The sequence below is a fragment of the Girardinichthys multiradiatus genome, chromosome 4 (genome assembly GCF_021462225.1).
Source record: "Girardinichthys multiradiatus isolate DD_20200921_A chromosome 4, DD_fGirMul_XY1, whole genome shotgun sequence".
NCBI lineage: Eukaryota > Metazoa > Chordata > Actinopteri > Cyprinodontiformes > Goodeidae > Girardinichthys > Girardinichthys multiradiatus.
In genome coordinates this window covers 27,761,675-27,789,519 of record NC_061797.1, presented here as the reverse complement: position 1 = coordinate 27,789,519, position 27,845 = coordinate 27,761,675, and the positions used below count along the sequence as shown (strand labels likewise).

The 27,845-nt window shown below is 41.0% G+C and overlaps 1 protein-coding gene across 1 annotated transcript; it reads right to left on the bottom strand.

The window, feature by feature from the left end:
* dhx38 (DEAH (Asp-Glu-Ala-His) box polypeptide 38) lies at positions 1-26,537 on the bottom strand. The gene is made up of 27 exons (XM_047363768.1): positions 26,295-26,537; positions 24,929-25,260; positions 24,521-24,708; positions 24,196-24,357; positions 23,943-24,105; positions 23,588-23,706; positions 23,424-23,494; positions 23,170-23,325; positions 18,379-18,540; positions 18,007-18,114; positions 16,940-17,061; positions 16,694-16,831; positions 16,365-16,551; positions 15,284-15,469; positions 15,018-15,158; positions 14,694-14,804; positions 14,407-14,523; positions 14,185-14,292; positions 13,958-14,070; positions 11,069-11,277; positions 7,618-7,772; positions 6,406-6,561; positions 6,122-6,256; positions 5,601-5,726; positions 5,413-5,508; positions 3,903-4,024; positions 1-1,348 (listed from the first exon to the last, which is right to left on the bottom strand). The coding sequence occupies exons 2-27, from the start codon at positions 25,255-25,257 to the stop codon at positions 1,267-1,269; spliced, it is 3,762 nt and encodes a 1,253-aa protein (XP_047219724.1). The 5' UTR covers positions 25,258-25,260; positions 26,295-26,537; the 3' UTR covers positions 1-1,266.
* Between the last annotated feature and the right edge of the window lie 1,308 nt (positions 26,538-27,845).

Here is a 27,845-nt window from a genome sequence, read left to right as displayed (position 1 = left end):
TTTAAAAATAAAATGGGTAATGTTTATTTTTTTTTCCATTTACATCAAATGTTAAAAGAATGTTAGCTAAAAAGAAAAAAGACACTGTTTACAGTTTATCTGCAGCTGATTGACCTTCCAAGTAGAGATGCACCAATCAATTGGTCAGTTTGTTCTTCACCATCAGATTTCTCAATACTAAAAAAAAAAAAAGCAGATTTTCCCCTATTCTTGAAATGCATCAAAATAACTTAGACCATTTTCAATCTATAAACACATCAACAAACAGCATGTACTTTGATGCATTTTTGATTTTAGATTATTAAAAATCAGTTAAAGATACATATAAGCAAAATGGGGACATGTTTTTTCCTTTTTAAATTAACCTGCATGCGGGCGGGGGGGGGGGATTAGGGTCTAGTTGGTCAGGGCTAAAACAAACTGGAAATTGGCATCAGCCAGGAAAAAAAAAAAAAAAAGCCTGACTGGTGCATCTCTAATCTCAATAGTTTTGAGAGAGCAGAGAAGGGAGTCCATCAAAAATGATCCTGTTAAAAACTACTTCTTTTTGGCACAGATGACAAAGTAAATAGTTTTTTTTTTTTTAAACAGGATCCATGAAACTGTAACACTGATAAACACATGATGAAGTTAAGAAGCAATACTGGAGTGGACTACTTTGTTGAAACGGGAGCTATACCAGGACAAAAAGGTCAACTTTCAAAGCCAGTATGACAGTAGTGTGCATTGCAATCCAACTGTATAGTTGGTACACTCTTATACCACAAATAATCAGAATGATGCTTCAGTCTGTGGAGAAGCTCTTCTGTGACGAACACTGTTCAACCCACAAGAACTATTAAGGAGACACAAAGGAGCAACATTGAATTATTTTGGGTCTTTTTCATTTGATCTCAGACAACAGAAGTGGGAAGAAAAAAAACTTTTACGTTTTAGTTTGCCACCTAATGAAAAATAACTTTGTGTCAAGCAGGCAAATGTAAATATAGAATGTACAAAAAGTCAACGAAAATAAAACCAGTGGGTCTTGTGTTCCTTTATATGTATCATGAGGCTGGTAGTGGCTGCTGAAGGAGGAGGGAGGTGTTCAGTGCAGCGTTGTTTGAGACCTCTACAAGCCTTATGCAAGTTCTCACTCTAGTGGCCTGCACATGAACTGCGGAGGAGACCAGTGGGAGCTGATAAGTGAAATGTTTTTGTTGTTTTCATTGTGCCGATGTGTTCCAGGTTTGGATGACAATGTCTTCTAAGAAACCAAGGTGGGTTTTACAGTCCAAAGCGGGCTGGGGTGCGTCTGGGTGTCATGGGGGCCTCCTCTTTTCTTCCTGGTGTGCAGATTTTCACTGCCCTAAATTAAGAGAGAGGGGAAATAGAGCATGAAACATTTTATTTGCTGAAATAAGGTAATATCTATTCACCTGCTTCATTCTTCCATCCAGTCACTTTTCAAGTCTCTGTGAAAAGTGTCGAGACATGGACCCCGATGCCTCTGACAGCACAATCTATCATCTTTAATTACGTGACAATGACACTGCCCACACTTCCCTCATCTCTCCCTCTTGCCTACATACACACAGCAATTACACCATCAGGTCTTAACCTCCTTTACGCCACTGGGGGCTTTTTCACCAAAGCTATTCTTGTGATATTCTGGGACCCCCTTAATAACTTGGCACCAGTTCTCTCAGATCTTCACCATTAATACTTTGAATTAGCTTTACAACAACAAATGTATCTCATCTTCCAGCACTTTGTTTTAAAACTGTTTCCACAAGTTTAAATAAGTTAAATTTAAGACTAAGAGTATATTATTGGTGTTTGGTAAAGCAAATGTTATAGCCTACCAAGAATTGCATACCAGGAAACCTTTGAGATTGCAATATTGCACATTCCTTTGGGAATGTTGATTCCAATACAACACACATCGTGCAACTCCATTGGCATCTCTGTTTATAAAAAATGTTATACATCCTGCTTTAAACAGCAGGTATCACATAAAAGCTATGTTTGATGCATGAAGTTGCTGACATGGATGATTCTGACTCCATTAACAAATCTCAAAACTCCAAACTTATCATATGTTCATTTATGACCAAATTGAGAGGAGCGCAGAAGGCTCTGAAGTGAGTATCCATGCCACAAGATCCATGCGGTACGCAAGATGTGTGAAATGAATAGAAAACCTTTCGAAACACAAGAAACAAGAGGAACTGATCTAAATGTTTCGACCCGGAGGTGGAAACATAACACCTTAAACTGGAGGCCCATCAAGCTAGTAATGCTACAGATTCCCTCTCACTCAGAAGAGGCAAAGCTAATTACCAAGTTCATTCCAACTATTATTATAAAGGAGAGACATATGTGTCTAGCGGAGAAACAACAAATTGCTGAGAAGGGTTTTGTTTTAGTTACAGATGAAGTAAAAGATCAGCAAGTATGGAAAGGCACGGGTCAATGTTGCATCATCAGTCAATTTGTAATCGCTTCTGAGGCTTTCTGAATGGTAATCGAATCGATTCGCCAAGTGCCAGAGGATTCCCACACCTAGTCACTCCTGTTTACCTCGAATTCTTTGGGAGATTGTTTTGTGTATTCCTCAATACAAAACGTTTCTCCACCACTGAGCACCAGTGAATTATGACAAACTGCTTATTCTCCCTTTTTATGAGTTTTAATATTGGATTAGAATGTCTCTAAAAAACCAAAAATGCCTAATTTACCTTCTCTAAACAATTTACTTCCATTTTTTTGATTTTCTTTTTCCCCAACATCAAAAGGAATAACGTGATTCCATTTCTTTATATATCGTAAAAAAAAAAATGAACTTAGCAGTAACAAATATTGAAATTTTCAAGCAAACTCTAAACACCAAAGCTGTTGCTTAACATGTAAAGAACTTATTTGTCCGAATATAAGTACATCCACAAATCCAAACCTTTCAAGCCCCTTGTCCCACAGAATCAGGCCTACATGTTTGTTTATATAAAAATAGACTTTTTGTGTATTATTATTGTATGAAGAAGTAAAAATAAATACAATAGGTTTATATCTGCAAACACTATAAGTATTATTAGCCATTATTATTGGAATCAAATTTAGAGAAATCACCCTTTAAATCTAGTATGAAACTACATAGGCCCCAGTTTCCCTCGTATCACACAAAATGGCTCTATGTTTATACATAGCACTGGTCAATGGTGTATTACTAACTGTGGGAGGAATGATGATGAGCAGGTGCCAGATCAAGGCAAACCAGATCAAATATGCATCCCACTAGCATGGAGATCAGACAGAACACGCTAGCGAGACCTGCAGGTAGACAAAGCAACCAACACACACCCAGGAGAGCTTTCAACATTATTATCAACTTACTCCACTTAAATCTCATTTTTAATCCTAAAACTCCAAAGTGATTATTTTCAACTCATCTGTCGCACTAAACTCAGAGCAGATAAACCAGCTGATTAATTAACAGTAAAAGTTTTTTTTTTTTTTTAAATCAGCCTTTATAGCCTCATTTCTCTGTGTGAAGCTTGCAGATGGGTGTGAAATTAATTTTTTGGTTTAATTTGAAAACGAATGTTCCCCTCCTTTTTTCTGTTCAGCTGTGGCACAATTTAAATTGCTGCAGTAATGGGGGTCAGCCTGGAGTCAATATTATTTCTTTTTGTCTCGTCTGGAGGGACCAGAGGTGAGACAAGCTCATCACGAAGAGTGAGCAATGTGGAGTCGAGAGAGGAGAGGAGGACGGCGATGGCTGGGTGGAGGCGTGGATAGTCAGAGAGGTAGGTAAATTAAACCTTTCTATTCTTGACAGTGCATGGCAAATGAGAGGCCAAGAGGAACGCCTGCTGGATGATAGCTGTATGGTGAACACAATGTGATGAAGAAGCATAACTTACCTCACACTGCTGGCATTGCTCTTCTTCTCCTGCTCTTCTCGACGTGCTCTTAGCTGCTCCTGAGCCAGGACCATCTCCTGCTCCATGTTGCTCAGCTCCTCCTTGGCCCGCCGACGGTTCTCCTACAGGAGCAACACAGACAGATGGAGGAGCACAGAAAGTATTAATGTATCAGATCATGACCAGTTCTGCACCCGTATGGCAACAGCAGTGCTTTACTGCAACAGGTCCTTCTTAACATGGTAGATGTTGACCTTACAAATATAGTTTGGTTGTTATAATGGCCTCCAAAACCCTCAGATACCATTTTTTTTAGCATCAAGACCCAATAGATTCAAAAAGATCCACTGCTAACTCTGTGTACCATATTTAGTCAATGCTCTGATTTGTTGGAGCTGTTTTAATGGCAAAAGAGAGATCTGCTCATTACTACATGAATGATATAATGATATAATATAATGATTATAATGATTATAATGATATAATGATAGAACCCTGAGCATCCTCTTCATGAGACTGTCCTACAACAACAGAGTGTCTTCAGTCAGAGGCTTCTTCAGATCTGCTGTAAGACGGAGCGCTACAGGAGATCCTTCCTGCCCACAGCCATCAGCATCTACAACGGCTCTTTGAAGAAACCTTCATAATATGAGCTATAACAACATTTAATTTCCCTTTGGGATTAATAAAGTATTTTTGAATTGAATTGAATATGTGGCAAAATGCAAAGCAGGGTCGCCCAATAACAGAAAAACATGTGATATGGGATAACATTAATGGTGTTTTGGAAGATAAAATGACTTTTGATAACCAAACATACTTAAATATGTAGTGTTATTATCTGTCTGCTTTGGAATTCACTGCACATGTAAATGTCAGACGGGGAGAAGTGGGAGCAGATACAGGAAAAAAATTAATGCATTGTTTCCATTCAAATATTATTGTACTGCTGTTGTTTTGGAAATTAGATAAAAATAAAAAATAAAAACTTTGTTTCATTGCAAAACCCATTAATGAGCGGCAAAAACATCTTCATGGCAATACAAGAGATTTTGTATTGCTCTAAAGATTACAAACATATACGGACATATATTATTGGCACATACATAAATGTACCATGCATATAGCTTTGTTTTTAAGACAATTTGTAATTTTTTCCTGAACTGATCTCAACCATTAAACATATGTAACTAGTAGAAACAAAGGAGCCATAAAGATTTCCCATTTATAAAGGTATTACTAATGAAGTCCAGAATAAAATTTCTGCCATCATTTTGTAGATAAAACAGTTTTACACACCTTCACTGACAGAAAAAAATGTACGAATGTAATTTCACACTGTGTGAGCAATGGCCTGACCTCTATTTTTCCTTGGAAAGGTATCAACAGAATCATAGATGTGAAGGTTAATCAGGAGAGTTGACTAAAACAAAAAAACAAACTCCCAAAATCGTGATATGTACAACTTAGGGTATTGGTAGCATATTTTTCCAACCTTTTCCAAACATACCTGTCTGCTTTTTCCTGCATGTTTGATGCTGTAAAACATGGGTCCAAGCTCAGCGAGCCACTCTCCGTCCACAGCAGTAACACACTGCATGTACTCCTGCAACACAAAGCGGACACTTCAACATCAAAAACATCTATAATTGTTGCTTTTTACTTTACTGTGTTTCCGTTGCTTTCGCACGTGTTTACCTTTGTGGTCATTACGAGCTCATGGTAGATGATGTAGTCAGGTGTGTAGCCCATACCAAACAGGGAGCTGGTGGGATGGAGGTGACATGGCATGCCTGTCCTCACATTCACATATTCACCAATTCCCTGTGATCAAATACATGCATAAATAACAAATAAAATGCAATACAGGAGTCTGTGCTAAGGTTTCAATGGGCCTGCTTCTGCGTGTGCACTTTAAGGTCAAAGCAAAGAAGGTCATGTGGGCTAATTTGCTTCTCAACAGCAGAAAAAAAAAATTATCTGAAGTATATCCAACTTTAATATGATTTCTTGGTTTGGCTGGCTACTCGTAAGTCAAACTGAAAACCATTATTATATAGTCATGACTTTAAATTCCCTTTCAGATTTTAGCGTTATATTAATGTCAGGCCAGGGGGGATATTTTACCACTCTGTAATTATGCTGCTATAAATCTGCCACAACTGGTCGCCACTGGGCCTAACATATTAACTGAGGAAAACCCAGAGTGCAGACAGTACCTTGAGCTTGGCTGCCTGGTGGAAGTAAGCAGCGCAGATACACTTTCTGATGATATCCCAGTCTGAGCCACAGGAAATGAGGTTTATCTTCTGCTGAACCATGATATCCTTCAACTGGGAGCGCACTTCACGCACCTGAACAAAAAAACAACTAAAAAGTCAGAGAAAATGTGCTGGAAATGGAAGTACTATTCACAAATTAAACTGTACAAATCACAAAATAATGTTGCCCTATGGGAATTCAACAAATTGAAATAAATGACAGCTAGAGTCACAAGTCTGACCTTGCGCATGGCCTTGGTGTGGATGAAGTGATCATTGCACCAAATGCTAGAATAATTGTTGTTCTTCCACTGCATGTAGACATTCAGGTATGTGAGGTGGTCGCTCTCAGGGACTGAGAACTTCTCCCTCACCTGGTCGCTTTCCTCCTCACGACCCTGTAGATAGAAATGTTTTTAGTGTTATAATTAGGACTGGGCGACATCACAAATATATTTGGACAGAGACAACTATTTTCTGATTATTCTTCTGTATATATATATATATATATTTTTTGTTTTGCTTTGTTTTGGCAGCTTAAAGATGGCTTGTTTCACCTGCACAGAGAGCTCCATTGACTGCATGTTGTCCAAATGCAAGCACAACACCTCAAATCAACTCCAGGCCTTTTATCTGCTTAATTGATAAAGATATAACAAAGGAAGTGCCCAAACGTGCCCATGAAACAGCCTTTGAGTCAATTGTCCAAATATACTATATGGACCTAACTGTACTAGATGCATCTTGCGTGGCTCCAAAGGTAACCCACTGAGTTTATTGATTTTTATTTTATTTCTTATCGGTTTAATTTGCATTTACTGTTCTGTTACTGGCCGGGCTACGGTCTTTAGTCACAAGCAGAAATATGATACTTTGGAAACTAAATTGAAACACAAATGCAATGAATTGCACTGCACCAATTTCTCCCGTCGCTAGGTGAATTTCTAATCTCCACATTTAACTAAAAGGACTTGTATTTTTACAGCTTGGCTGCAAAAAAACTACACCTACTTTCCCCGATTAAACTTTAGATGAAACTTTTAGGCCTTTATAAAATAAATCGTTCGAAATCAGAAGAAATTCGGAAGCAAATATTGTTTTGAATAGATCTTACTCTAAGCAAGGAACAAAAATAGTCCCACAGCTAAAGTATAAAAGCACACACAGGTTGCTCTGGTGCAGTAAAGGTAAAGAGCAACTGTATTCATTGTTAAAACCAGCCCCCCCCCTAAATTGTCACACACACACATTTGCCTCACACTTAACAACAATCTAAGGTGCTGCAAATTAATTCTCAAATATATGACTACTAGGTCATAACACACGATAAGTGAAGAAAGGGCCCCTCAGTGTCCAAATTTGCACTTCTCTCGCCGTTTGCTTTTTGAGTCTCACTTTCTGTTCACACAAATAGAAACTGTCAAATAACAACATTATGCTGGCAAGGCACAAACCTTAGGTCTGTAGAAGATGGCTGGCACAGACAACATAGAGACGATGATGAGGATGTCTGCACTGCACCCCATGTCACAGGACACTATAAGCATCTTTGAGAGGGCGGGGTCAAGTGGAAACTCCACCATCAGACGCCCTGTTGGGGTCAGAGCACCTGAACGGACAAAAGAAACAGATACGTCACAAGTGTGAAATGAAATGTAAGGAATGCTAGAGAGACAAACATTAAGAAGACTGAAAAGCTTCTTTTCCATCTAAAACCTGCTGGCATAAAGGAAACATCACTATTATGTGAGACTTATCTGTCAAAATGACAGGGTAAAAGGAACTGCTGACAGCTTAGAATACTTTTGGCAAGATCAAAAACTTTTACATTTTCTGATTCAAATGATTAGACGAAAGAGTCTAAGAAGCTTATGATGAGGAAAAGCAGAGCAGCCAGTTTAGGGCAGGTAAGCCTTAATCAGAGATAATCTGCTGTTAACACACCATACAGAGAATCATCAAAAAGTCCCCTCTTATCCTCAAATCCCTAAATCCCCAGGAATCTGGCTAAGGATGAGATAGAACTTAGACCCAACCAGTCAAATAAAACACGAGATCAGAAACTAGGCAATTACTCCACTGGCTAAACCTCACAACTAACTCCTCCAGGCCTGTCTGCAGAGTCTACATCATCAGTGCAGCATCATTTAAAGAAGCCTGTCTCCTATCTCTGTTTGTTGTGTCATTATCACTCAAGAAAAACTCAAAGTACGACTCAGAGTAGGAAATAAGACTTAAAAATCTCAAACTTGATATCATTATCAATAGGAGCGTTTAGCCTACCTACTGTACATTTAAGACCAACTACAAGCATGGGTGACATTTTAATACATAATTGATAAAAATAAATAATCACAATAATCATACTGCTGCGATATGAAATTTAGTAAATTTGCATTATGTGGAGATTAAAGGAATGATAATTAGCAAACCAAGTTAAGAGTAGTTGTTAATGCGTGAATAGGTGAAGTAGTTCTCTGTTGGTCATTTAGGTTTCTGGGGCTTTTTACTGAATGTTGCTTAATCTCACAAAATGTAAAAGATGTATGTAAAAGTTGGCTGAAGTCTCCTGGTCTGAAACATGAAGTGAACAAGATATGTGCAGTATCACTGACAGCCACTAGAGGTCATCTACAAACCAAATAAAATACTACATAAATAAATGGCCCCAAAAGCTTGTATGTTCAACTTGCTTCTCTGAATCATCATGTTGGTGGTCACCTTTCAGTCAGCACCACCACTAAATGAGAATTAAATCACAAGACTTTCATCCTAATAGCGTCTCTACATTCTTTAAAATAATTTTTAGTTAAATACTAAATGTTGAGTAAAAAACACAGTTTCAAAGCAACATATTTAACATTACAGTGCCAAAATTGGCTTATTTATAGAGGTTTATTCTCGTGTTGGCCAATAACTATTCAGTAAATTAGATTATGGGTCCTGATGAGGCTTGTTTGTCAGATTAAAAGTACCTTTTGAAATAACCTTTAAGAAGGTATTAAACATACTTTTCATTAAACCCAGTGTTAAAAATCTTTTTTGTATTGGTCTGATAAAATATTCTAATCTTAAATGTTATGTTTTCAGTAGCTGTAAACAGAAAATCATTATAATTAACAGATATAAAGGCTTGAAAACATCAGTCTGTGCATAATTAATCTACATAATATATTTCCTTTAGTGAACTGAGGTACTGAAATAAATGAACTTTTTAATAATGTTTAGTTATTATATTTTATCTACAGTCACATTCAATAAATCCAAAGAGTCAAAACATTTCTAACAAGTCAAACTTTCAGTCATATTTCTGTTGCCTTCAGATATTCCAAATATTTTCACTTTATTACAGCACTTAGTATGAAGCTTTATTTGCGTGTTTAAGTTATTCTGTTACTCAAACAACACATATTAGTTTACGTTAGAATAAAGCTTGCTTGAAAATGCAAAAACTTTTAAACGTTTAAATTATTTTCACACATTTTCTTTTCCTTGAACATTTTAAAGCCGTTACTGACACTCAGATCTGAGCCAGTGGAGAATCCATCTTAAAAACCAAAACTGAAAGAAGCAATTTAAAACAATGTGGTGTGCTTCGCCCCCATCTTGGCCTCTCCGACCACATCTCCATCCTGCTGGTGCCAGCATACCGCCCCCCTGGTGAGACGGATCAGGCCAACAAAGAAGACAGTCACTGCGTGGCCCAGGGATGCAGCCTCTGTGCTCCAGGACTTTTTTCAGTGCACAGACTGGCAAGTCTTCAGAGAGGCAGCTACGATTGAGGAAGAGGTGGACCTGAAGGAATACACCTCCTCCGTCCTGAGCTTCATCTCCAAGTGTGCTGATAATGTCACCACCACCAGGACAGTAACCTGCTATCCGGACCATAAACCCTGGCTGAACGCTGAGGTGAGGGCTCTGCCGAAAGCTAGGGATGCTGCGTTCAAGACAGGGGAGCCATCAGCACTCAGAGAGGTGAGAAAGGGACTGACTGCAGGCATCGCGGGGCCAAAGCCACATACGCCAAGAAAATTCAGGGTCATTTTAAAACCAATGACTCCCAGGATCCACAACACTGTTTCCTCCTCCATCACCCTCACCACTGGCTCACTCCAGGGTTGCGTTTTCAGCCCCCTCCTGTTCACTCGGTTCACTGACGTATGACTGTTTGGCGAGACATCCCAGCTGTCATATAGTTAAGTTTTGCAGACGACAGCAGCAGTGGGACGAATCACAAATAATGATGGGTCCAAATACATAGAGGAGGTGGAACACCTGGTGCAGTGGTGCAGAGGAAACAACCTCTGCATAAATGTGAAGAAGACAAACGAGATGGTGATGGATTTCAGAAGGGACAAGTGCCCTCTCCCTCCCCTGCACATCGAAGGAGCAGCTGTGGAAGTGGTCCCCAGCTTCAGGTACCTGGGTGTGCACATATCCAACACCTAGAGTGTCAACACTTCCCATCTGGTCAGGAAGGCTCACCGGCATCTCTACTTCCTCAGGAGACTGAGGAATGCTGGACTTGGGAGCTCAGTCCTGAGAATCTTCTACCGCTGTGTGACCTGTACTAAACACTTCACCCACCAAAGGTGCAGTATTTCACTCACTTATAGGGGCAATACTAAGTACTACCTCATGCTTTACGTGTGTATTTAGTACTTTGCGAAGTTATTTTCAGCTTCACTATTTAACTGTGTATATTTCTTTTTTTTGTTCTTTGCTGCATATATTTTTACTGATTGCTGCTTACTGTTAGATTTATACTTAGCTTTCGTTTTACTTAAGTATTAGGCTTCTTACCCGGAACCTGAGTCTGAATTTCGTACCATAACATGTAAATGTGAGCTGGTATGAGAATAAAAATCCTTGAATCCTTTTCCAAGCGAAGCCAGCCTGACCCACCTGTGTTGTCCAGAGCTCCCAGGATCCAGAGCTGGTACATGGAGTTGAGCATGTTGTCCTCAGGTGGTGGATCCATGAAGTGGAAGAGGAGCAAGTCCTGAACACCAAGAGACTTCAGCAGCAGGACCACATTGGCAAGGTTGGTTCTCTGGATCTCTGGTATGGTGGTGGTCAGCATCTCATTCTTGTAAGCACTCTGAGTGTAAAGCCTTGGTGGAGAAGAAAGAAAGCCACAGAGAGAGAGACGTGATTCAGAAACACCCAGTGTGTGTGAAATATGAGCCACAAATAATGATTTTACAGTAAAACCAAATTACCACAGTAAGTAGAATGCAAAATTTTGTGTAAACCTCAAGGTTATTAAAACTGAGCAACAGATCTGAAATTAAGCAAATTCAAATTCATAAAGCTACATTTTATTGTGGAGACATTCAAAGTATAAATAAGCTTCTTCTTCTAACAGCTGCAGATACACCATGCAGTATAACCCTCCCTGCTCCAAACACAATAAGATCTTCACATGCCGGCTATTGTCTGCACAGGTTTGCATATTTTTGTAAATAGTCTGTTTTTCCACAAATGTACAGTGCAGACCAAAGGTTTGGACACACCTTCTCATTCAAAGAGTTTTCTTTATTTTCATGACTATGAATATTGTAGCTTCACACTGAAGGCATCAAAACTATGAATTAACACATGTGGAATTATATACTGAACAAAAAAGTGTGAAACAACTGAAAATATGTCTTATATTCTAGGTTCTTCAAAGTAGCACCTTTTGCTTTGATTACTGCTCCACACACTCTTGGCATTCTGTTGATGAGCTTCAAGAGGTAGTCACCTGAAATGGTTTTCCAACAGTCTTGAAGGAGTTCCCAGAGATGCTTAGCACTTGTTGGCCCATTTGCCTTCACTCTGTGGTCCAGCTCACCCCAAACCATCTCCATTGGGTTCAGGTCCAGTGACTGTGGAGGCCAGGTCATCTGGCGCAGCACCCCATCCCTCTCCTTCTTGGTCAAATAGCCCTTACACAGCCTGGAGGTGTGTTTGGGGTCATTGTCCTGTTGAAAAATAATGATGGTCCAACTAAACGCAAACCGGATGGAATAGCATGCCGCTGTAAGATGCTGTGGTAGCCATGCTGGTTCAGTATGCCTTCAATTTTGAATAAATTCCCAACAGTGTCACCAGCAAAGCACCATCACACCTCCTCCTCCATGCTTCACGGTGGGAACCAGGCATGTAGAGTCCATCCGTTCACTTCTTCTGCGCCGCACAAAGACACAGTGGTTGGAACCAAAGATCTCAAACTTGGACTCATCAGACCAAAGCACAGATTTCTACTGGTCTAATGTCCATTCCTTGTGTTCTTTAGTCCAAACAAGTCTCTTCTGCTTGTTGCCTGTCCTCAGCATTGGTTTCCTAGCAGCTATTTTACCATGAAGGCCTGATTCACACAGTCTCCTCTTAACAGTTGTTCTAGAGATGTGTCTGCTGCTAGAACTCTGTGTGGCATTGACCTGTTCTCTAATCTGAGCTGCTGTTAACCTGCGATTTCTGAGGCTGGTGACTCGGATTAACTTATCGTCCGCAGCAGAGGTGAGCCAGTTTCTTTGTAGCGCTTGATAGTTTTTGCGACTGCACTTGGGGACACTATCAAAGTTTTCCTAATTGTTCGGACTGACTGACCTTTATTTCTTAAAGTAATGATGGCCACTCGTTTTTCTTTACTTAGCTGCTTTTTTCCTGCCATAATACAAATTCTAACAGTCTATTCAGTAGGACTATCAGCTGTGTACTGTATCCACCTCCTGCACAACACAACTGATGGTCCCAACCCCATTTATAAGGCTTGACATCCCACTTATTAATCCTGACAGAGCACACCTGTGAAGTGAAAACCATTTCAGGTGATTACCTCTTGAAGCTCATCAACAGAATGCCAAGAGTGTGCGGAGCAGTAATCAAAGCAAAAGGTGCTACTTTGAAGAACCTAGAATATAAGACATATTTTCAGTTGTTTCACACTTTTTTGTTCAGTATATAATTCCACATGTGTTAATTCATAGTTTTGATGCCTTCAGTGTGAAGCTACAATATTCATAGTCATGAAAATAAAGAAAACTCTTTGAATGAGAAGGTGTGTCCAAACGTTTGGTCTGCACTGTACAACATCACCCTTTGTACAGTTTTTCCATTATCTTACTACACCAGAGCATTTTTTTAGTATCTGCGTTTGCCTGTCACTTTACTGCTGAAACACTGGATTTCCCCATTGAGACTCTATTCTATTCACAGAATGTTTTCATAAGGTATGAGCATTTCTGGCCTGTATGCGAGTGAATGGTCCCGCAGACAGTAAATGAGTGGGAAATCCTCTGTGTGAGTTGAGCAAACCAGCCTGACTCACTGTGCTGTAGAAAAAGTGAAAAGCTAGAAACTGATTTTTTGTTAGGTTGCTGAAGGGTCAAAGTGGATGAGATTTATTCTAAAACATGGGCTTTCATAATCATCACAACTCATTAGGGATGCATAGCACCTAAATCTAAATGTCACTTAATGTCTTTTCTTTAGGCAAAAGTCAAAACATTTCTAGTTTAACTGAATAAAAATCCTCAGAAAATCAATCTCCTGACAACTTTGTTTTCCCCATCTACGTCTAGCAATCCCAAAAGCACCAAATAGTTATGTTTGATTCACATATTTTAGAAAGCAAACAGCATAAATGAAACAATCTTCCTTAGATGATTTACAAAGTAATTGTAAATACAAAAAAAAAAAAAAAACTTAAAAATTGAATTGAGCTAAAAGGTACGCAGCAATTTCAGCTCACTTCCTACATTAGCTGCCTCTGCCTTTTATATGAGCTGGTAAAGGCTTGAGCATCACCTGTAACACTGGCCTGGTCCTGTACGCCCTGCACGGCCGGAACGCTGGTTGGCATTAGCCTGACTGATGGGATAAACCTGGAGAGCATCCATGCCAATTCGAGGGTTGAAAACCTGACAGATTTAAAAGGGTTTCAAAATGAGGCAAGTGTGAGAATCATGTTGAATAGTGTCTCTATTAATATTGTACACAACATAAGCAAAAACTGACATCTAGGCTAAAAGTACCTTAAGCTTGCAATACCCTGAATCCACAACGAACATGATCCCATCCACGGTGAGGGACGTCTCTGCGATGTTTGTGGCAACAATGCATTTTCTAACACCATCTGGAGCCTTACCCAAGTTTAAACAAAATGAATACAAAGACAAGTAGGAGGAAAAAGAAAGTGCTGAAATGCAAAAAACAAAAAAAACAAAAAACATTTAGCTGTGGTGACTGATACAAACCTTCTGGAAAATCTTAGCTTGGAGATCAGATGGAAGCTGTGAGTAAATGGGCAACACAGCCAGAGGAGGAGCGTTTTCTAAGTCCTCCAACCGCTCCACGATCTGATCCGATGTTACCTGCAGGGACAACAAAAAACATGTGAGATAATGCAGAGGCAACTACAACAAAATACTAATTATCTTACTAAACCAGAAAATAACATTAAAAAAACAGTCTTTTGATACTAAACGTGTTAGGAATAGGTAATAAAATCTATCTGACACATTATAGCTGTCATGTAATTTACCTCAATATCTTCCTGTCCAGGCATAAAGATCAAAATGTCTCCCACCATCCCACTGAGGTGGATCTGGAGTGCCTGCTTCACTGCGGCCTCCACGTAGTCCTCCTGTGGAGTCTACACAGTACCACATACGTCAAAACAAATAATAACAAAAACACAAATGATGTAAAGAGTAGCTTAAACATTATTCTAACTCATACACTATATATTCAGATTTCAATTTTTTTTTTCTTTTTCTAAAAGAAAAGAGGAAGCTTATCAATCATTCACCAATGTGATACATTTCAGTTAAACTCTATATTGTGAAAATATATGATTTTAACATACCTTGCTGAACAATATGTCGACTGGAAAGGTTCTTCCAGGAATATGGAAAATAGGCACATTGCCAAAAAATGCTGCAAATTTGTCCGAGTCCATAGTGGCGGAGGTCACTATGAGCTTCAAGTCAGTTCGTCGAGATACAACCTGACATGAAACAGCAAACATGACCGGAGTTAGAGTTGGAAATTTCAGAAGACATCCTGAAAACAAATTTAAGCTTTCAAATGTGTCCTATATTGCTTTCAATAGATGCCGTTAGCAGTACTAACCTCCCGCAGCAGCCCAAACAGCACATCCGTATTGAGGGAGCGTTCGTGAGCCTCGTCCATTATTACGGCACTGTAGTGGTCCAGGTCTGACTCACGCAGAGACTCCCTAAGCAGAATTCCATCAGTCATGTACTTTATCATCGTTTTCTCTGAGGTGCAGTCCTCAAAACGGATTGCGTATCCAACCTATGAGGAAAGAACATTCAAGTAAAGAAATAATAGTATGGCATTTCAACAAATTGGATGGTAGTAAGTAAAGTGCAAAAAAAATTATGTTTGCACTGTATATACATACTACAAAGAACATTATACTATTACCATGTTTCCCATCATCCCCTGTTTTTTCTTACAACTATCTTTAGCCTACTCTTAGGTTAAAAGTTGTCTTTTCTTTGTCCCCCACTAGATGGCAGTATTATACAGCATACAAATATGTTCTTTGATAAGATGCATTACCTAAGACTAAGCATTACAATAACTACTTAAAGAAATATATTATTCAAATTTATTAGACAAACGTAAATGTAAATACTTATAAACTGCTGCGGTTTTGTTTTCCAATAGAATATCTCAACATTTTTAAACACCGTCACTTAGTGCACATGAGGAATTTGAAGTTCTGTCACCAACTGTAACATTAAACATATTAGGATGAGACATGGCAACTAAAAATAAATAATAAAATAGCTTCCAGGATTAATGACTACATTTGAAAAGCTAAATACCATTTAATAGATAATTTTACTCATTATGAAGAAATAGTTATTTGAGAAGGCTGTGTATCCGTCTTAAAGTGATATAGAAGCTGTTATTTTAAGTGCAGTTCCTGAAGAAGCCTAAAATCTCCAAACTCAATCGACATCCTGAGCCCGTACCCTTTCAGCTGCTCATTGTTTCTTCCTCATCAGGAAAAGAAATACACCCTGCCTTCAGGTCTCCAGCTAGAAAAATTGGTTACTAGAACTCTTTTAGTTTCCCAGAAACCAGCCTCCTGCTCCCACAATAACCCCAACCCACTCTGCATCCTGTGCGAAGCAGCATGAGAGAAACATCAGGGTGATAATGTCCAGTTCTGTCTCACCTCCTCTCCGAGGTTGGTGCCAATCTCCTCGCTGACTCTCTTGGCCACACTCATGGCTGCCACTCTTCGGGGCTGTGTACAACCCACCATTCCATAGCGAGTGTAACCATCTTCATGCAGATACTGAGTCAGCTGGGTGGTCTTACCGCTACCCGTTTCCCCGACAACAATGACGATGCTGTTGTCCCTGCAGGTTGCAGTTCACATAATGAAAGAGTTACAACATGATCAAAGAACAACAACACTGAACTTATTTAAAACACTTCCTATAAATACTGTAGATGAAACATGATTTATAGAGAGCAATGAATATATCCTTGTATCAATACCTTATGATATTGAGCAGTTGCTGCCTGACGGCAAAGATCGGCAAATACTGTCTCTGCTCCAGAATGCTCTTTTTCTTAGCAAAGTCACTGCTGGCTTCACTCTTCTCCTTCATGTGCTCAGCAAATTTCTGATCAGCCCTGTGTGATGTACAAAAATAAATTAAAATAAATTTTTTAACCAATTTACACAAAAAGTTTCACATTTATTTCCCAGAGTTTCAAAACCAAAATGTAGAGTCTGTTCACCTGTAGTCTACTTTGCCATCCTCCCCCACCACTTTGTTCCCTGGTTCTTCCTCCTCCGTCTTCTTGATACCCATTATATCGCCTAACTTTGTGCCTGCCAATTCCCAGTGTTTGTGCTGTGCCTGTAAAATAATGGTTAATAATTAGAAGTGTAATAAAATGTTAGAGTAGCCTCTAAAAAAAAAAAGGAATACATTTTCACAAAAACTCTGAGAACACAGAGAACACAGAGCATCAAACAATGAACAAAATGTTTAGCAAATATGTAAAGCGACTGTGAAAATATCATCCAGTATTAATACTAAATATTAACCAGTAAGTAAAGGCATCAATGAAGGATTATCATAAAGCCTATTAAGGGAAAAGAGAAACTTGTCTTATCAGCGCTAATTTCACTGTGCAACAAAGATCCACTCCATCAACAAAGAAGAACTATTTTGTTTTCAAGAAAATGCAAGGTCCAGACAGAGCTACTGGCTCAGTGATGGAATGGGGTGCATGCAGTAAAATGATGAACAGACCTCCCACAGATGATTACATTTCTTATCCAAGAGAGCACGCACACATTACCGTTATTGCACTGCACCGAGACCCACAACAAAGAATGAGCAGAAGATACTTTGTAAAGGTGTAACAGCAATGTAATAATGCCCAGTAATGACTCCATGCAGGGATTTGAAGACTTACTTGTTTTTAAAGCGTCAAGCAAACATCGCAAGCTTCCAGTGATGTGGTAAGAGCGGCAGACTCAGTGCTGAATGTATGGAAACCCAATAGGTCATATATTCTCATGCTCTACTGCCTGATAGAATCTACCTCAGTAAGTTTATTGTCCCAATAAAAAAGGAATAAACATCACCAGGCGCGCACTTAAGCTCTACCTAGTGATTATCCACCTTTCACTTAAGCAAACTTCTAGTTTGACACACGACCTGTATTACTCTGTTCACTCCAATTAGAATAGAAAACGTGTTATAGTACTTTCAATTTTTGACTTTATTTTACCAGTACAAAAAAAATCTATGTTGCGTGCCAACCCCCTTAGAGTATCATCCTCCTGACTTTACCTTCTTGCGTTCCTTTTGCTCACGATGTTTACGGACAAGCTGACTTCCCTTTCGAGAGATGATGGCCATGTCAGAGGTGGGGTCTTTCACAGGGACGATGGGCTCTGGCTGCAGAACAAAAATCAAACACACATACAGAGAATTTAAAAAAGCTCAGACATGAAGCAAAACATGTTTTTTATTGGAAACACATGACACATCAGCGGATATTTTCAAAGTTCAGTGGAGTGTTAAAATAAACTGTACTGTACATGTGATAACTTTTTTAAACTTGTTCAGAGATGCACTTTTCATAGAAAAAGCCAGCATGAAACAGCTTATAGAAGACACTAGGGCATTAAAAGCCATGGACTTAATCTAAGAGTTTGATACCTGCTTAGTGAAGACTATTCTTCCATCCAGGAAAGGAGGAACCAGATTGTGAACAAGCAGGTGAACTTTAGCAGCGTTGTCTTCCTCAAAGTCTTCATCCACCTCCAGCCTTTGCACCACACCACTGGTCAACATACGGTTGGTCTCCCACCGCTCATTATCCTAAATGAAGAAATGCAGTTTGTTAAAAGAAACCTAAAAAAAAACAAAACAGTGAGACGCACTAATGAGACAAATGTACAAATTAATTAAGGGCTCCGACAAAGTTTACATGCCAAAAATCAATGCCTTTTCAAGACTCAAACTTCTAGATTATTCCAGCTGTTTTTATAAAATGTTGCACATATTTGTAAAAAAACATAATCCCAGTAGCAGTTTATTATCTTTACAACTCATGAAACATAAAATTGAAGCTGGTTTTGTATTCGACGGTGGAGTAAAAAACTATTTTACCGCTTCACTGGCTTAGATTGTCACATCACAGACAAAATCTGTTATAAGTAGACATGCAAAATCTGACGGGTTATTATACACTGCTCAAAAAAAATAAAGGGAACACTCAAATAACACATCCTAGATCTGAATGAATGAAATATTCTCATTGAATACTTTGTTCTGTACAAAGTTGAATGTGCTGACAACAAAATCACCCAAAAATCATCAGTGGAAATCAAATTTATTAACCAATGGAGGCCTGGATTTGGAGTCACACACAAAATTAAAGTGGAAAAACACACTACAGGCTGATCCAACTTTGATGTAATGTCCTTAAAACAAGTCAAAATGAGGCTCAGTATTGTGTGTGGCCTCCATGTGTCTGTATGACCTCCCTACAACGCCTGGGCATGCTCCTGATGAGACGGAGGATGGTCTCCTGAGGGATCTCCTCCCAGAACTGGACTAAAGCATCCACCAACTCCTGGACAGCCTGTGGTGCAACGTGACGTTGGTGGATGGAGCGAGACATGATGTCCCAGATGTGCTCAATCGGATTCAGATCTGGGGAACGGGCGGGCCAGTCCATAGCTTCAATGTCTTCATCTTGTAGGAACTGCTGACACACTCCAGCCACATGAGGTCTAGCATTGTCCTGCATTAGGAGGAACCCAGGCCAACCGCACCAGCATATGGTCTCACAAGGGGTCTGAGGATCTCATCTCGGTACCTAATGGAAGTCAGGCTACCTCTGGCGAGCACATGGAGGGCCGTGTGGCCCTCCAAAGAAATGCCACCCCACACCATTACTGACCCACTGCCAAACCAGTCATGCTGAAGGATGTTGCAGGCAGCAGATCGCTCTCCACGGTGTCTCCAGACTCTGTCACGTCTCTCACATGTGCTCAGTATGAACCTGCTTTCATCTGTGAAGACCACAGGGTGCCAGTGGCGAATTTGCCAATCCTGGTGTTCTCTGTCAAATGCCAAGCGTCCTGCACGGTGTTGGGCTGTGAGCACAACCACCATTTGTGGACGTCGGGCCCTCATACCATCCTCATGGAGTCGGTTTCTAATCGTTTGTGCAGACACATGCACATTTGTGGCCTGCTGGAGGTCATTTTGCAGAGCTCTGGCAGAGCTCCTCCTGTTCCTCGTTGCACAAAGGCGGAGGTAGCGGTCCTGCTGCTGGGTTGTTGCCCTCCTACGGCCTCCTCCACGTCTCCTGGTGTACTGGCCTGTCTCCTGGTAGCACCTCCAGGCTCTGGACACTATGCTGACAGACACAGCAAACCTTCTTGCCACAGCTTGCATTGATGTGCCATCCTGGATGAGCTGCACTACCTGAGCCACTTGGGTGGGTTGTAGAGTCCGTCTCATGCTACCACGAGTGTGAAAGCACCACCAACATTCAAAAGTGACCAAAACATCAGCCAGAAAGCATTGGTACTGAGAAGTGGTCTGTGGTCCTCACCTGCAGAACCACTCCTTTATTGAGTGTGTCTTGCTAATCGCCAAAGATTTCCCCTTGTTGTCTATTTTATTTGTACAACATCATGTGAAATTGATTGTCAATCAGTGTTGCTTCCTGAGTGGACAGTTTGATTTCACAGAAGTTTGATTTACTTGGAGTTATATTGTGTTGTTTAAGTATTCCCTTTATTTTTTTGAGCAGTGTACTTTAAATACAGATCCCTTATATAGAAGAAAATAGAAAAAGCTCTTTTTCACTTTTAAATTTTGTTCGTTCGTTCGTTGTCTTCCGCTTATCCGGGACCGGGTCATGGGGGCAGCAGACTCAGCAGAGACGCCCAGACGTCCCTCTCTCCAGACACCTCCTCCAGCTCCTCCAGGGGGAGCCCAAGGCGTTCCCAGGCCAGCCGAGAGACATAGTCCCTCCAGCGTGTCCTGGGCCGTCCCCTGGGCCTCCTCCCGGTGGGACGTGCCTGGAACACCTCCCGAGGAAGGCGTCCAGGAGGCATCCGGTATAGATGCCCGAGCCACCTCAACTGGCTCGTCTCAATGTGGAGGAGCAGCGGCTCTACTCCAAGCTCCTCCCAGGTGGCTGAGCTCCTCACCCTATCTCTAAGGGAGTGCCCGGCCACCCTACGGAGGAAGCTCATTTCTGCCGCTTGTATCCGGGATCTCGTTCTTTCGGTCATGACCCAAAGTTCATGGCCATAGGTGAGGGTAGGAACGTAGACCGACCAGTAAATTGAGAGCTTTGCTTTTCGGCTCAGCTCTCTCTTCACCACAACGGACCGGCACAGCGCCCCCATTACTGTGGCAGCCGCACCGATCCGTCTGTCGATCTCCCGCTCCATTTTTCCCTCACTCGTGAACAAGACCCCGAGATACTTGAACTCCTCCACTTGAGGCAGGAACTCCCCTCCAACCTGAAGAGGACAAGCCACCCTTTTCCGGTCGAGAACCATGGCCTCGGACTTGGAGGAGCTGATCCTCATCCCAGCCGCTTCACACTCGGCTGCGAACCGCCACAGCGCATGCTGTAGGTCTTGGCTAGAGGGGGCCAGCAGGACCACATCATCTGCAAAAAGAAGAGACGAAATCCACTGGTCCCCAAACCAGACCCCCTCCGGCCCTTGGCTGCGTCTAGAAATCCTGTCCATAAAGGTTATGAACAGGACCGTCGACAAAGGGCAGCCCTGCCGGAGTCCAACATGCACTGGGAACAGGTCCGACTTAGTGCCGGCAATGCGGACCAAACTCCTGCTCCGCTCGTACAGGGACCGGATGGCCCCTAGTAAAGGGCCCCCGATTCCATACTCCTGGAGCACCCCCCACAGGGCATCACGAGGGACACAGTCGAATGCTTTCTCCAGGTCCACAAAACACATGTGAACCGGTTGGGCAAACTCCCATGAACCCTCGAGCACCCTGTAGAGGGTATAGAGCTGGTCTAGTGTTCCACGGCCAGGACGAAAACCACACTGCTCCTCCTGAAGCCGAGGTTCAACTATCGGTCGGACTCTCCTCTCCAATACCCTGGCGTAGGCCTTACCAGGGAGGCTGAGTAGTGTGATCCCCCTGTAGTTGGAACACACCCTCCGGTCAGCCTTCTTATAAAGGGGGACCACCACCCCAGTCTGCCAGTCCAGAGGCACTGTCCCCGACCGCCACGCAATGTTGAAGAGGCGTGTCAACCATGACAGCCCTACAACATCCAGACACTTGAGGTACTCAGGGCGGATCTCATCCACCCCCGAAGCCTTGCCACCGCGGAGCTTTTTAACCACCTCGGTGACTTCAGCCTGGGTGATGAAAGAGTCCAACCCTGAGTCCCCAGCCTCTGTTTCCACCACGGAATGCGTGATGGCAGGATTGAGGAGATCCTCGAAGTACTCCTTCCACCGCCCGATAATGTCCTCAGTCGAGGTCAGCAGTCTCCCACCCCCACTATAAACAGTGTTGGCAAAGCACTGCTTCCCCCTCCTGAGGCGCCGGACGGTTTGCCAGAATCGCTTCGAGGCCAACCGGTAGTCCTTCTCCATGGCCTCACCGAACTCTTCCCAGGCCCGAGTTTTTGCCTCTGCCACAGCCCGGGCCACAGCACGCTTGGCCTCACGGTACCCGTCAGCCGCCTCAAGAGTCCCACAAGCCAACCACAGCCGATAGGACTCCTTCTTCAGCTTAACAGCATCCCTTACTGCCGGTGTCCACCACCGGGTTCTGGGATTACCGCCGTGACAGGCACCGCAGACCTTACGGCCGCAGCTACGGGCAGCAGCATCGACAATAGATGCAGAGAACATGGTCCACTCGGACTCTATGTCTCCAACATCCCCCGGGATCTGGTCGAAGCTCTCCTGGAGGTGGGAGTTGACCCTCACTATGCGCTTGGGCCTGCCAAGTCTGTCTGGCTTTCTCCTCCTCCAGCGGATCCAACTCACCACCAGGTGATGATCAGTGGACAGTTCAGTCCCTCTCTTCACCCGAGTGTCCAAAACATGCGGCTGAAGGTCCGATGATACGACAACAAAGTCGATCATCGACCTCCTGCCTAGGGACACCCCTCCTTGTGCACTTGGCACCAGGACACTTTTAAATTTATTTTGGGATAAATATTTGAAAAGCATTTTAATTTTTAGTGTGGCAAATAACAAAAAATAGGGAAGGAAGCCATCTTAATATAAATCAAGTTAAAAAGGCTTTTTCCCAAAATTCTACTGAAATAAAATCTGAAAAAAAATTTTCATCCTAAATTTTCTTTTTTCCATGTTAATCCAGACTTGGAAAATGCTCAAATAAATGTCCATACTGTTCAAGACTATGTGGGAACCCTGTTAACTACACCAAGACATTCTACGCCTATGAAAACAGAAAGTGTGGTTGTACCTCGTTGATCTGTCGTTTCTGTGCTGATATTCTTTTCTGAGTCTGATTCTGAAGGATCTGCTCTCTCTTCTTCACATATTCCTCAGAGGTGGAAGTGAAAGGGTTGTGGAACTCATCATAGCCTTCGTCCATCATGTACCAGTCTCTGTCAGCTTGCTTTAATTTAAAGGCACAATAAGGGATTAAACTCCATCATTAAGCAACAATGAACATATTCTGTAATGTATAAACTACGCATAACTGTTAAATCTCACCTTTTGGTCCTCCTCCCACTGTTCTTTCTCATCTTCATTATCAAACGTTATTCCTCCCTCATTTTTTCTGCCTGAAGGTAACACATACAAGAAAATATTGTATAAAATACTGCATCTAAATATTGTGTGAAAATATAAAACAACTTGAATTTTCAGAGTAATACCTTTTCCTTGTGACAATCGAGGTGTGGAGCCTAAATGCTTTCTATCATTGGCCCACTCATTGTACTTGTAGGACGGGGTGGGCAGAGGCGTGTCGTCAGTGTAACGACCTCTGATTGATCTGAAAAATCGCAGAAGATAAATGGAACAAAGTTTTTCAGCAGTAGCACATTTCATGTCAATCCTATACGAAAGGGGCAGAATGACCATTTTCTTCTGAAATCTCAAAATGAAAACAGGGCTACAAATTGAGATCTATTGAAAAACAACTGGCTACTGTTAAATAGGATTACAATAATAATAGTAAATGCTTAGGGTTAGGTGGTTAAAAATACTCAAAAAATGAATGATAGTTACCTGTCCCTCTTCTCACTGTCTCGCCCAACGCGATGGCTTCTTTCAGAGCGATCTGACTCTCTGTGAGAGGGGGCAGGAGATGGAGACTCCCACTGGGAATGCCTGGAACTGGCATAACCGCTATCGTCTTCATCCCAGTTAGATCGGGAAGGTGTAAAGGCATCTATGTAAAGAAAAAATAGATGGATTTAAACAATTAAACAGGGACATTTAAAAAGATTCTTTCACATGAAAACAAAGGAAACAAACCAACCTCGTGGGCGATGCTGTGGTGTCGAAGGTTCATCTCTCTTACTCCCTCTGCTGATGCGTTCGGACCCGCCATCTCGCTGCGAACGCTCAGTCCTCTCACTACGTTCCAAACGCTCCGACCGGCTGCTGCTGTTGCCCCGACTGTGTCTGCTGTCTCCATCATCTGACAGTCAAGGTAAACACATACAAGGGATGAAACATTTGGATTAAGTTGATCAAGAAATTAAAGAGCACACACTGCTGTTTGGACATTTTCCTGATGTTCCATACCAGACTATAATCAATTGGCTGTTCTCATTAACAACCTAAGCAATCTTAGAAATCACCTCTCTCACTCCGTCGCTCCCTTCCTTTATCTCTGCTCCTTTCTCTGTCTCTGTTCTTGTCCTCCTTGGAGGAGGCGTAGACTCCATGCTCACGCCTGTCTTTCTCCCGCTGCTCATGTCGGCATCTGAACTCTTCGCTGACGCCTCCGGGGTTGGAGGGAGTCTCAGAGCCTGTGACACGGTACTTCCTGAAGGCAAGAACAAAATCAGTATATAAAAAAACAATGAGATGCTTGTACACATTTTTTAGGTTGCAGATTTGCATTTGCTGATTTAGGCTAAAATAAAAACTAAGAGCTTGTTGATACTTGAAAAACAAGCTCTTTCATTTTCAGTAGCAGTTACTCTGCTATATTTCCAAGACTTAAAACTAAACAGACATTACTCAAATGTTCTGCTAGAACATACCTCTCCTTCTTAGTGGCACTACTCTTATCATTATCCTCCTCATCAGATCCAGAGTCACTTTTATTTTCCTCCCAGTCTTTGTAGGAGGAAACCTTTGACTTCTTTCTGTTTCTTTCATCGCCATTAGACTCCTCTTGTTCTTGAAGCTCACGCTCTTTCCTTTTCTGTGCAGCCAACAGGTCCAAGCCCAGCAGAGAGGTGCGTGGTGTAGGTGCCCGAAAAACATGAGGCTCTGAAGCAGCACTCTTCTTCTTTACTATCAGACCTCCAATTTGAGCACCTGGCTCAGTCCCTTCCAGCCTATGCATTGACACATCATCGTCATCCATAATCTATGAGAAAAGATAAACATGCAGATCAGGGGAAAATCTCCAGTTCTTTTGAAGTGTTGCTCAGGAAAACAAAAGAGGACATAATGTTTTGTTGCAAATGTATTTTGAAACACAAATGTAGTTAATATGTATTTTAATTAGACATTGGCAGGTATGAGTTAATCATGGTAAAATTCCTGAAATCACTGTACTTTCATAAAAATGTAAAACAAAACTTACAGAAAGTGAGAATTTAAAAGCTGGCTATCGCTTTGCTTCTGTAAGAGTTCAGAGGTCGCATCTATGTTTTGAATTGCAGATATGAGCCTGTAATTTTTAATTCATTTATATCACTCAGAACCAGCTAAGAGACTGAAATCTAGACACCACAAAATGACACAAAATCCAAAAGGCTCACACAGATTTGCACACTAGTTTTGGTTGGTTAGTTATAATATTAGTGGATTATCGTGAAGCACGTTTATCAAGTTTAATTCAGTAATATCCAGTCTCTGTTTTGGGATGGATTAACACTTCTAAATTAGTTGTCGACAACTGTGTTGGGCTTCTGTGTCTATGCCAATAACACAAAACATTTCAGCCTTTCAATGTGAGTCTGTCAAATTTCAGCATTTTCAAATTAAATTCTAGCATCAGTGTTTCAACTTGAAACTTTTAGTGACAGAAGATATGAGATTTAAGAAGTTACGTTAGTTTCAGTTTTTCTTAGAAACGTACCACTTGTCAGCTTTCTGAACTCAAATAATGTAAACTTATTTATTCTCTAAATTAAGATCGTAATTCAGCCTGCTTGACTATTTTACTATAATTTACCTATTATCGCTTACCATAGCATTTTAAAGTGAAGTCAACTGCCTAACTTTCAATTCAGTCTGTTTTTATAAGTAATGATTAAACCAAGGCCAAATTTGAAAGAAGTGATGTAAATTCTCGGTGTCATATCAAATGTATACATTTAGACCCATAAATGAAGATTTAAAGTAAAGTATTAATAATAACTCTGGTTAAATAACTGATAAATCGATTTAACTCACCTCAGTTTGAGCAGCTAATGTTAGCTTGTCACAGTAAAAGCGGCAAAATACAAAAAGCTACGGCTTCTCTTGAGTGTAATAATCCAAAATCTCTTAAATGAACAAGATTATTTTATAGTACAAGACTAGGACGTACTGTGGAAAGAGAGAACTAATGGCGTCCTAAAAAATGACTAAACCGCTTTCGTTGGTCCAACGCGTTTGTTTACAGACAGGGAAGCAGCCATATTTCTCAGTTTTCTTCTGCCTCTGCAGTGAGCAAAAAAGACGCGTTACTACCACCCACAGGTCATTAGAAGAATAACCCGGCCAGAAAATTGAGAAAATGACTAAAAACACTACTTTTTAATAAGCATCACAAATAACCCTACAATTAAGAAACATTTTAATTAAAATTACAAGTAAGTTGCGCTTATTTGATTCTGTAAATTGCTTTAACAATTATTTTTAGGGGGGATTCATGCTATATAAATAAAATCAATTAATTAGTTGCTGAATATGCCACAACATTGGTAAAATGGGTTCAGATTGTAAATCATTTATAAATAATTTTTCCCTGCTTCTACTTTTACTGTGTTTATACTGTGTATATATTTAATACCTTTGCCCATATCAATAAAGATTTCCCAGTTTAGCATTAAACGGGGGGAAGTTAACTGAAAATGTTTCAGTCAAAAAATATTTGTAATGTTTTGTTTTTTTATTGTTGTTACTGTATTTGTTGTTTTGCCTTTTCCTTCTGTATTAAGGATTTGCACTTAACCCTAAAACACCTTTGGTATTGTCACTTTGGCAACCAGTTAAATTTTGCTTATTACCTCCTCCACCCCCAATCCTTTAAATCTACAGGGACCAAACAAAATTAAAGTTGTTTGTCAGCATTGATAATCAATTAACCGCTTAATTAATGCATTGAAAGACAAGAGGGAAGAAGCCCCTTTTATCTTCTTCTGTCAGCACGAATATTTAAGCACAGCCTTCTTTGATCCGTTGTTAAAAAGAGCAATATCATTCCATACTAAAAGGTTGCATACGCTCAGAAAATTTCAGTAGCCAACGTGTTTTGCATATTTGCTTTATCCCAACGCACTATGAACCTCTACGTTTTAGTGGGCACTATCTTTAGCAGACAACCGGGGATTAAGCCGTGTAGAGGTAAGGACGGATCTCAGTGACGGGAAGTTTTCTCTTAAATGGATGCCAAATCGTTTTTATTGGCAGGGAACAGGGAAAACCTGCCAGAGTTTATGATGCCATTACTTTTTGTCTGTGTAAATGAACAATAATAAAACCTAGTAGGGACCGCTTCGTAGTTAATATGCGTTAGATTCCCAGATTTTGTTCAATATGACAACATGATCACATCTGAACCATTGGTATCCCGTTTAAAATGCTGATCAGCCCACACCGACACCGGCGCAACAACTGCCTGGCCGGATGACGAATGATGCGCACCCAGAAAAGGATGATATGTCATGATCTGGAAGGGCTCAATCTGATTGGCTACGACGCAGAAAGTCAGTCCGTTATTGGTCAGTCATAATATGTGAA

Excerpts from the sequence above, each read along its gene's own strand:
- dhx38 (XM_047363768.1), bottom strand. The coding sequence starts at position 25,257 with ATGGATGACGATGATGTGTCAATGCATAGGCTGGAAGGGACTGAGCCA. Across the intron at positions 18,541-23,169 it reads AGAAACGACAGATCAACGAG|GATAATGAGCGGTGGGAGAC; the intron begins GTACAACCACAC and ends TTCTTCATTTAG. Across the intron at positions 18,115-18,378 it reads GAATAGTCTTCACTAAGCAG|CCAGAGCCCATCGTCCCTGT; the intron begins GTATCAAACTCT and ends TTTGTTCTGCAG.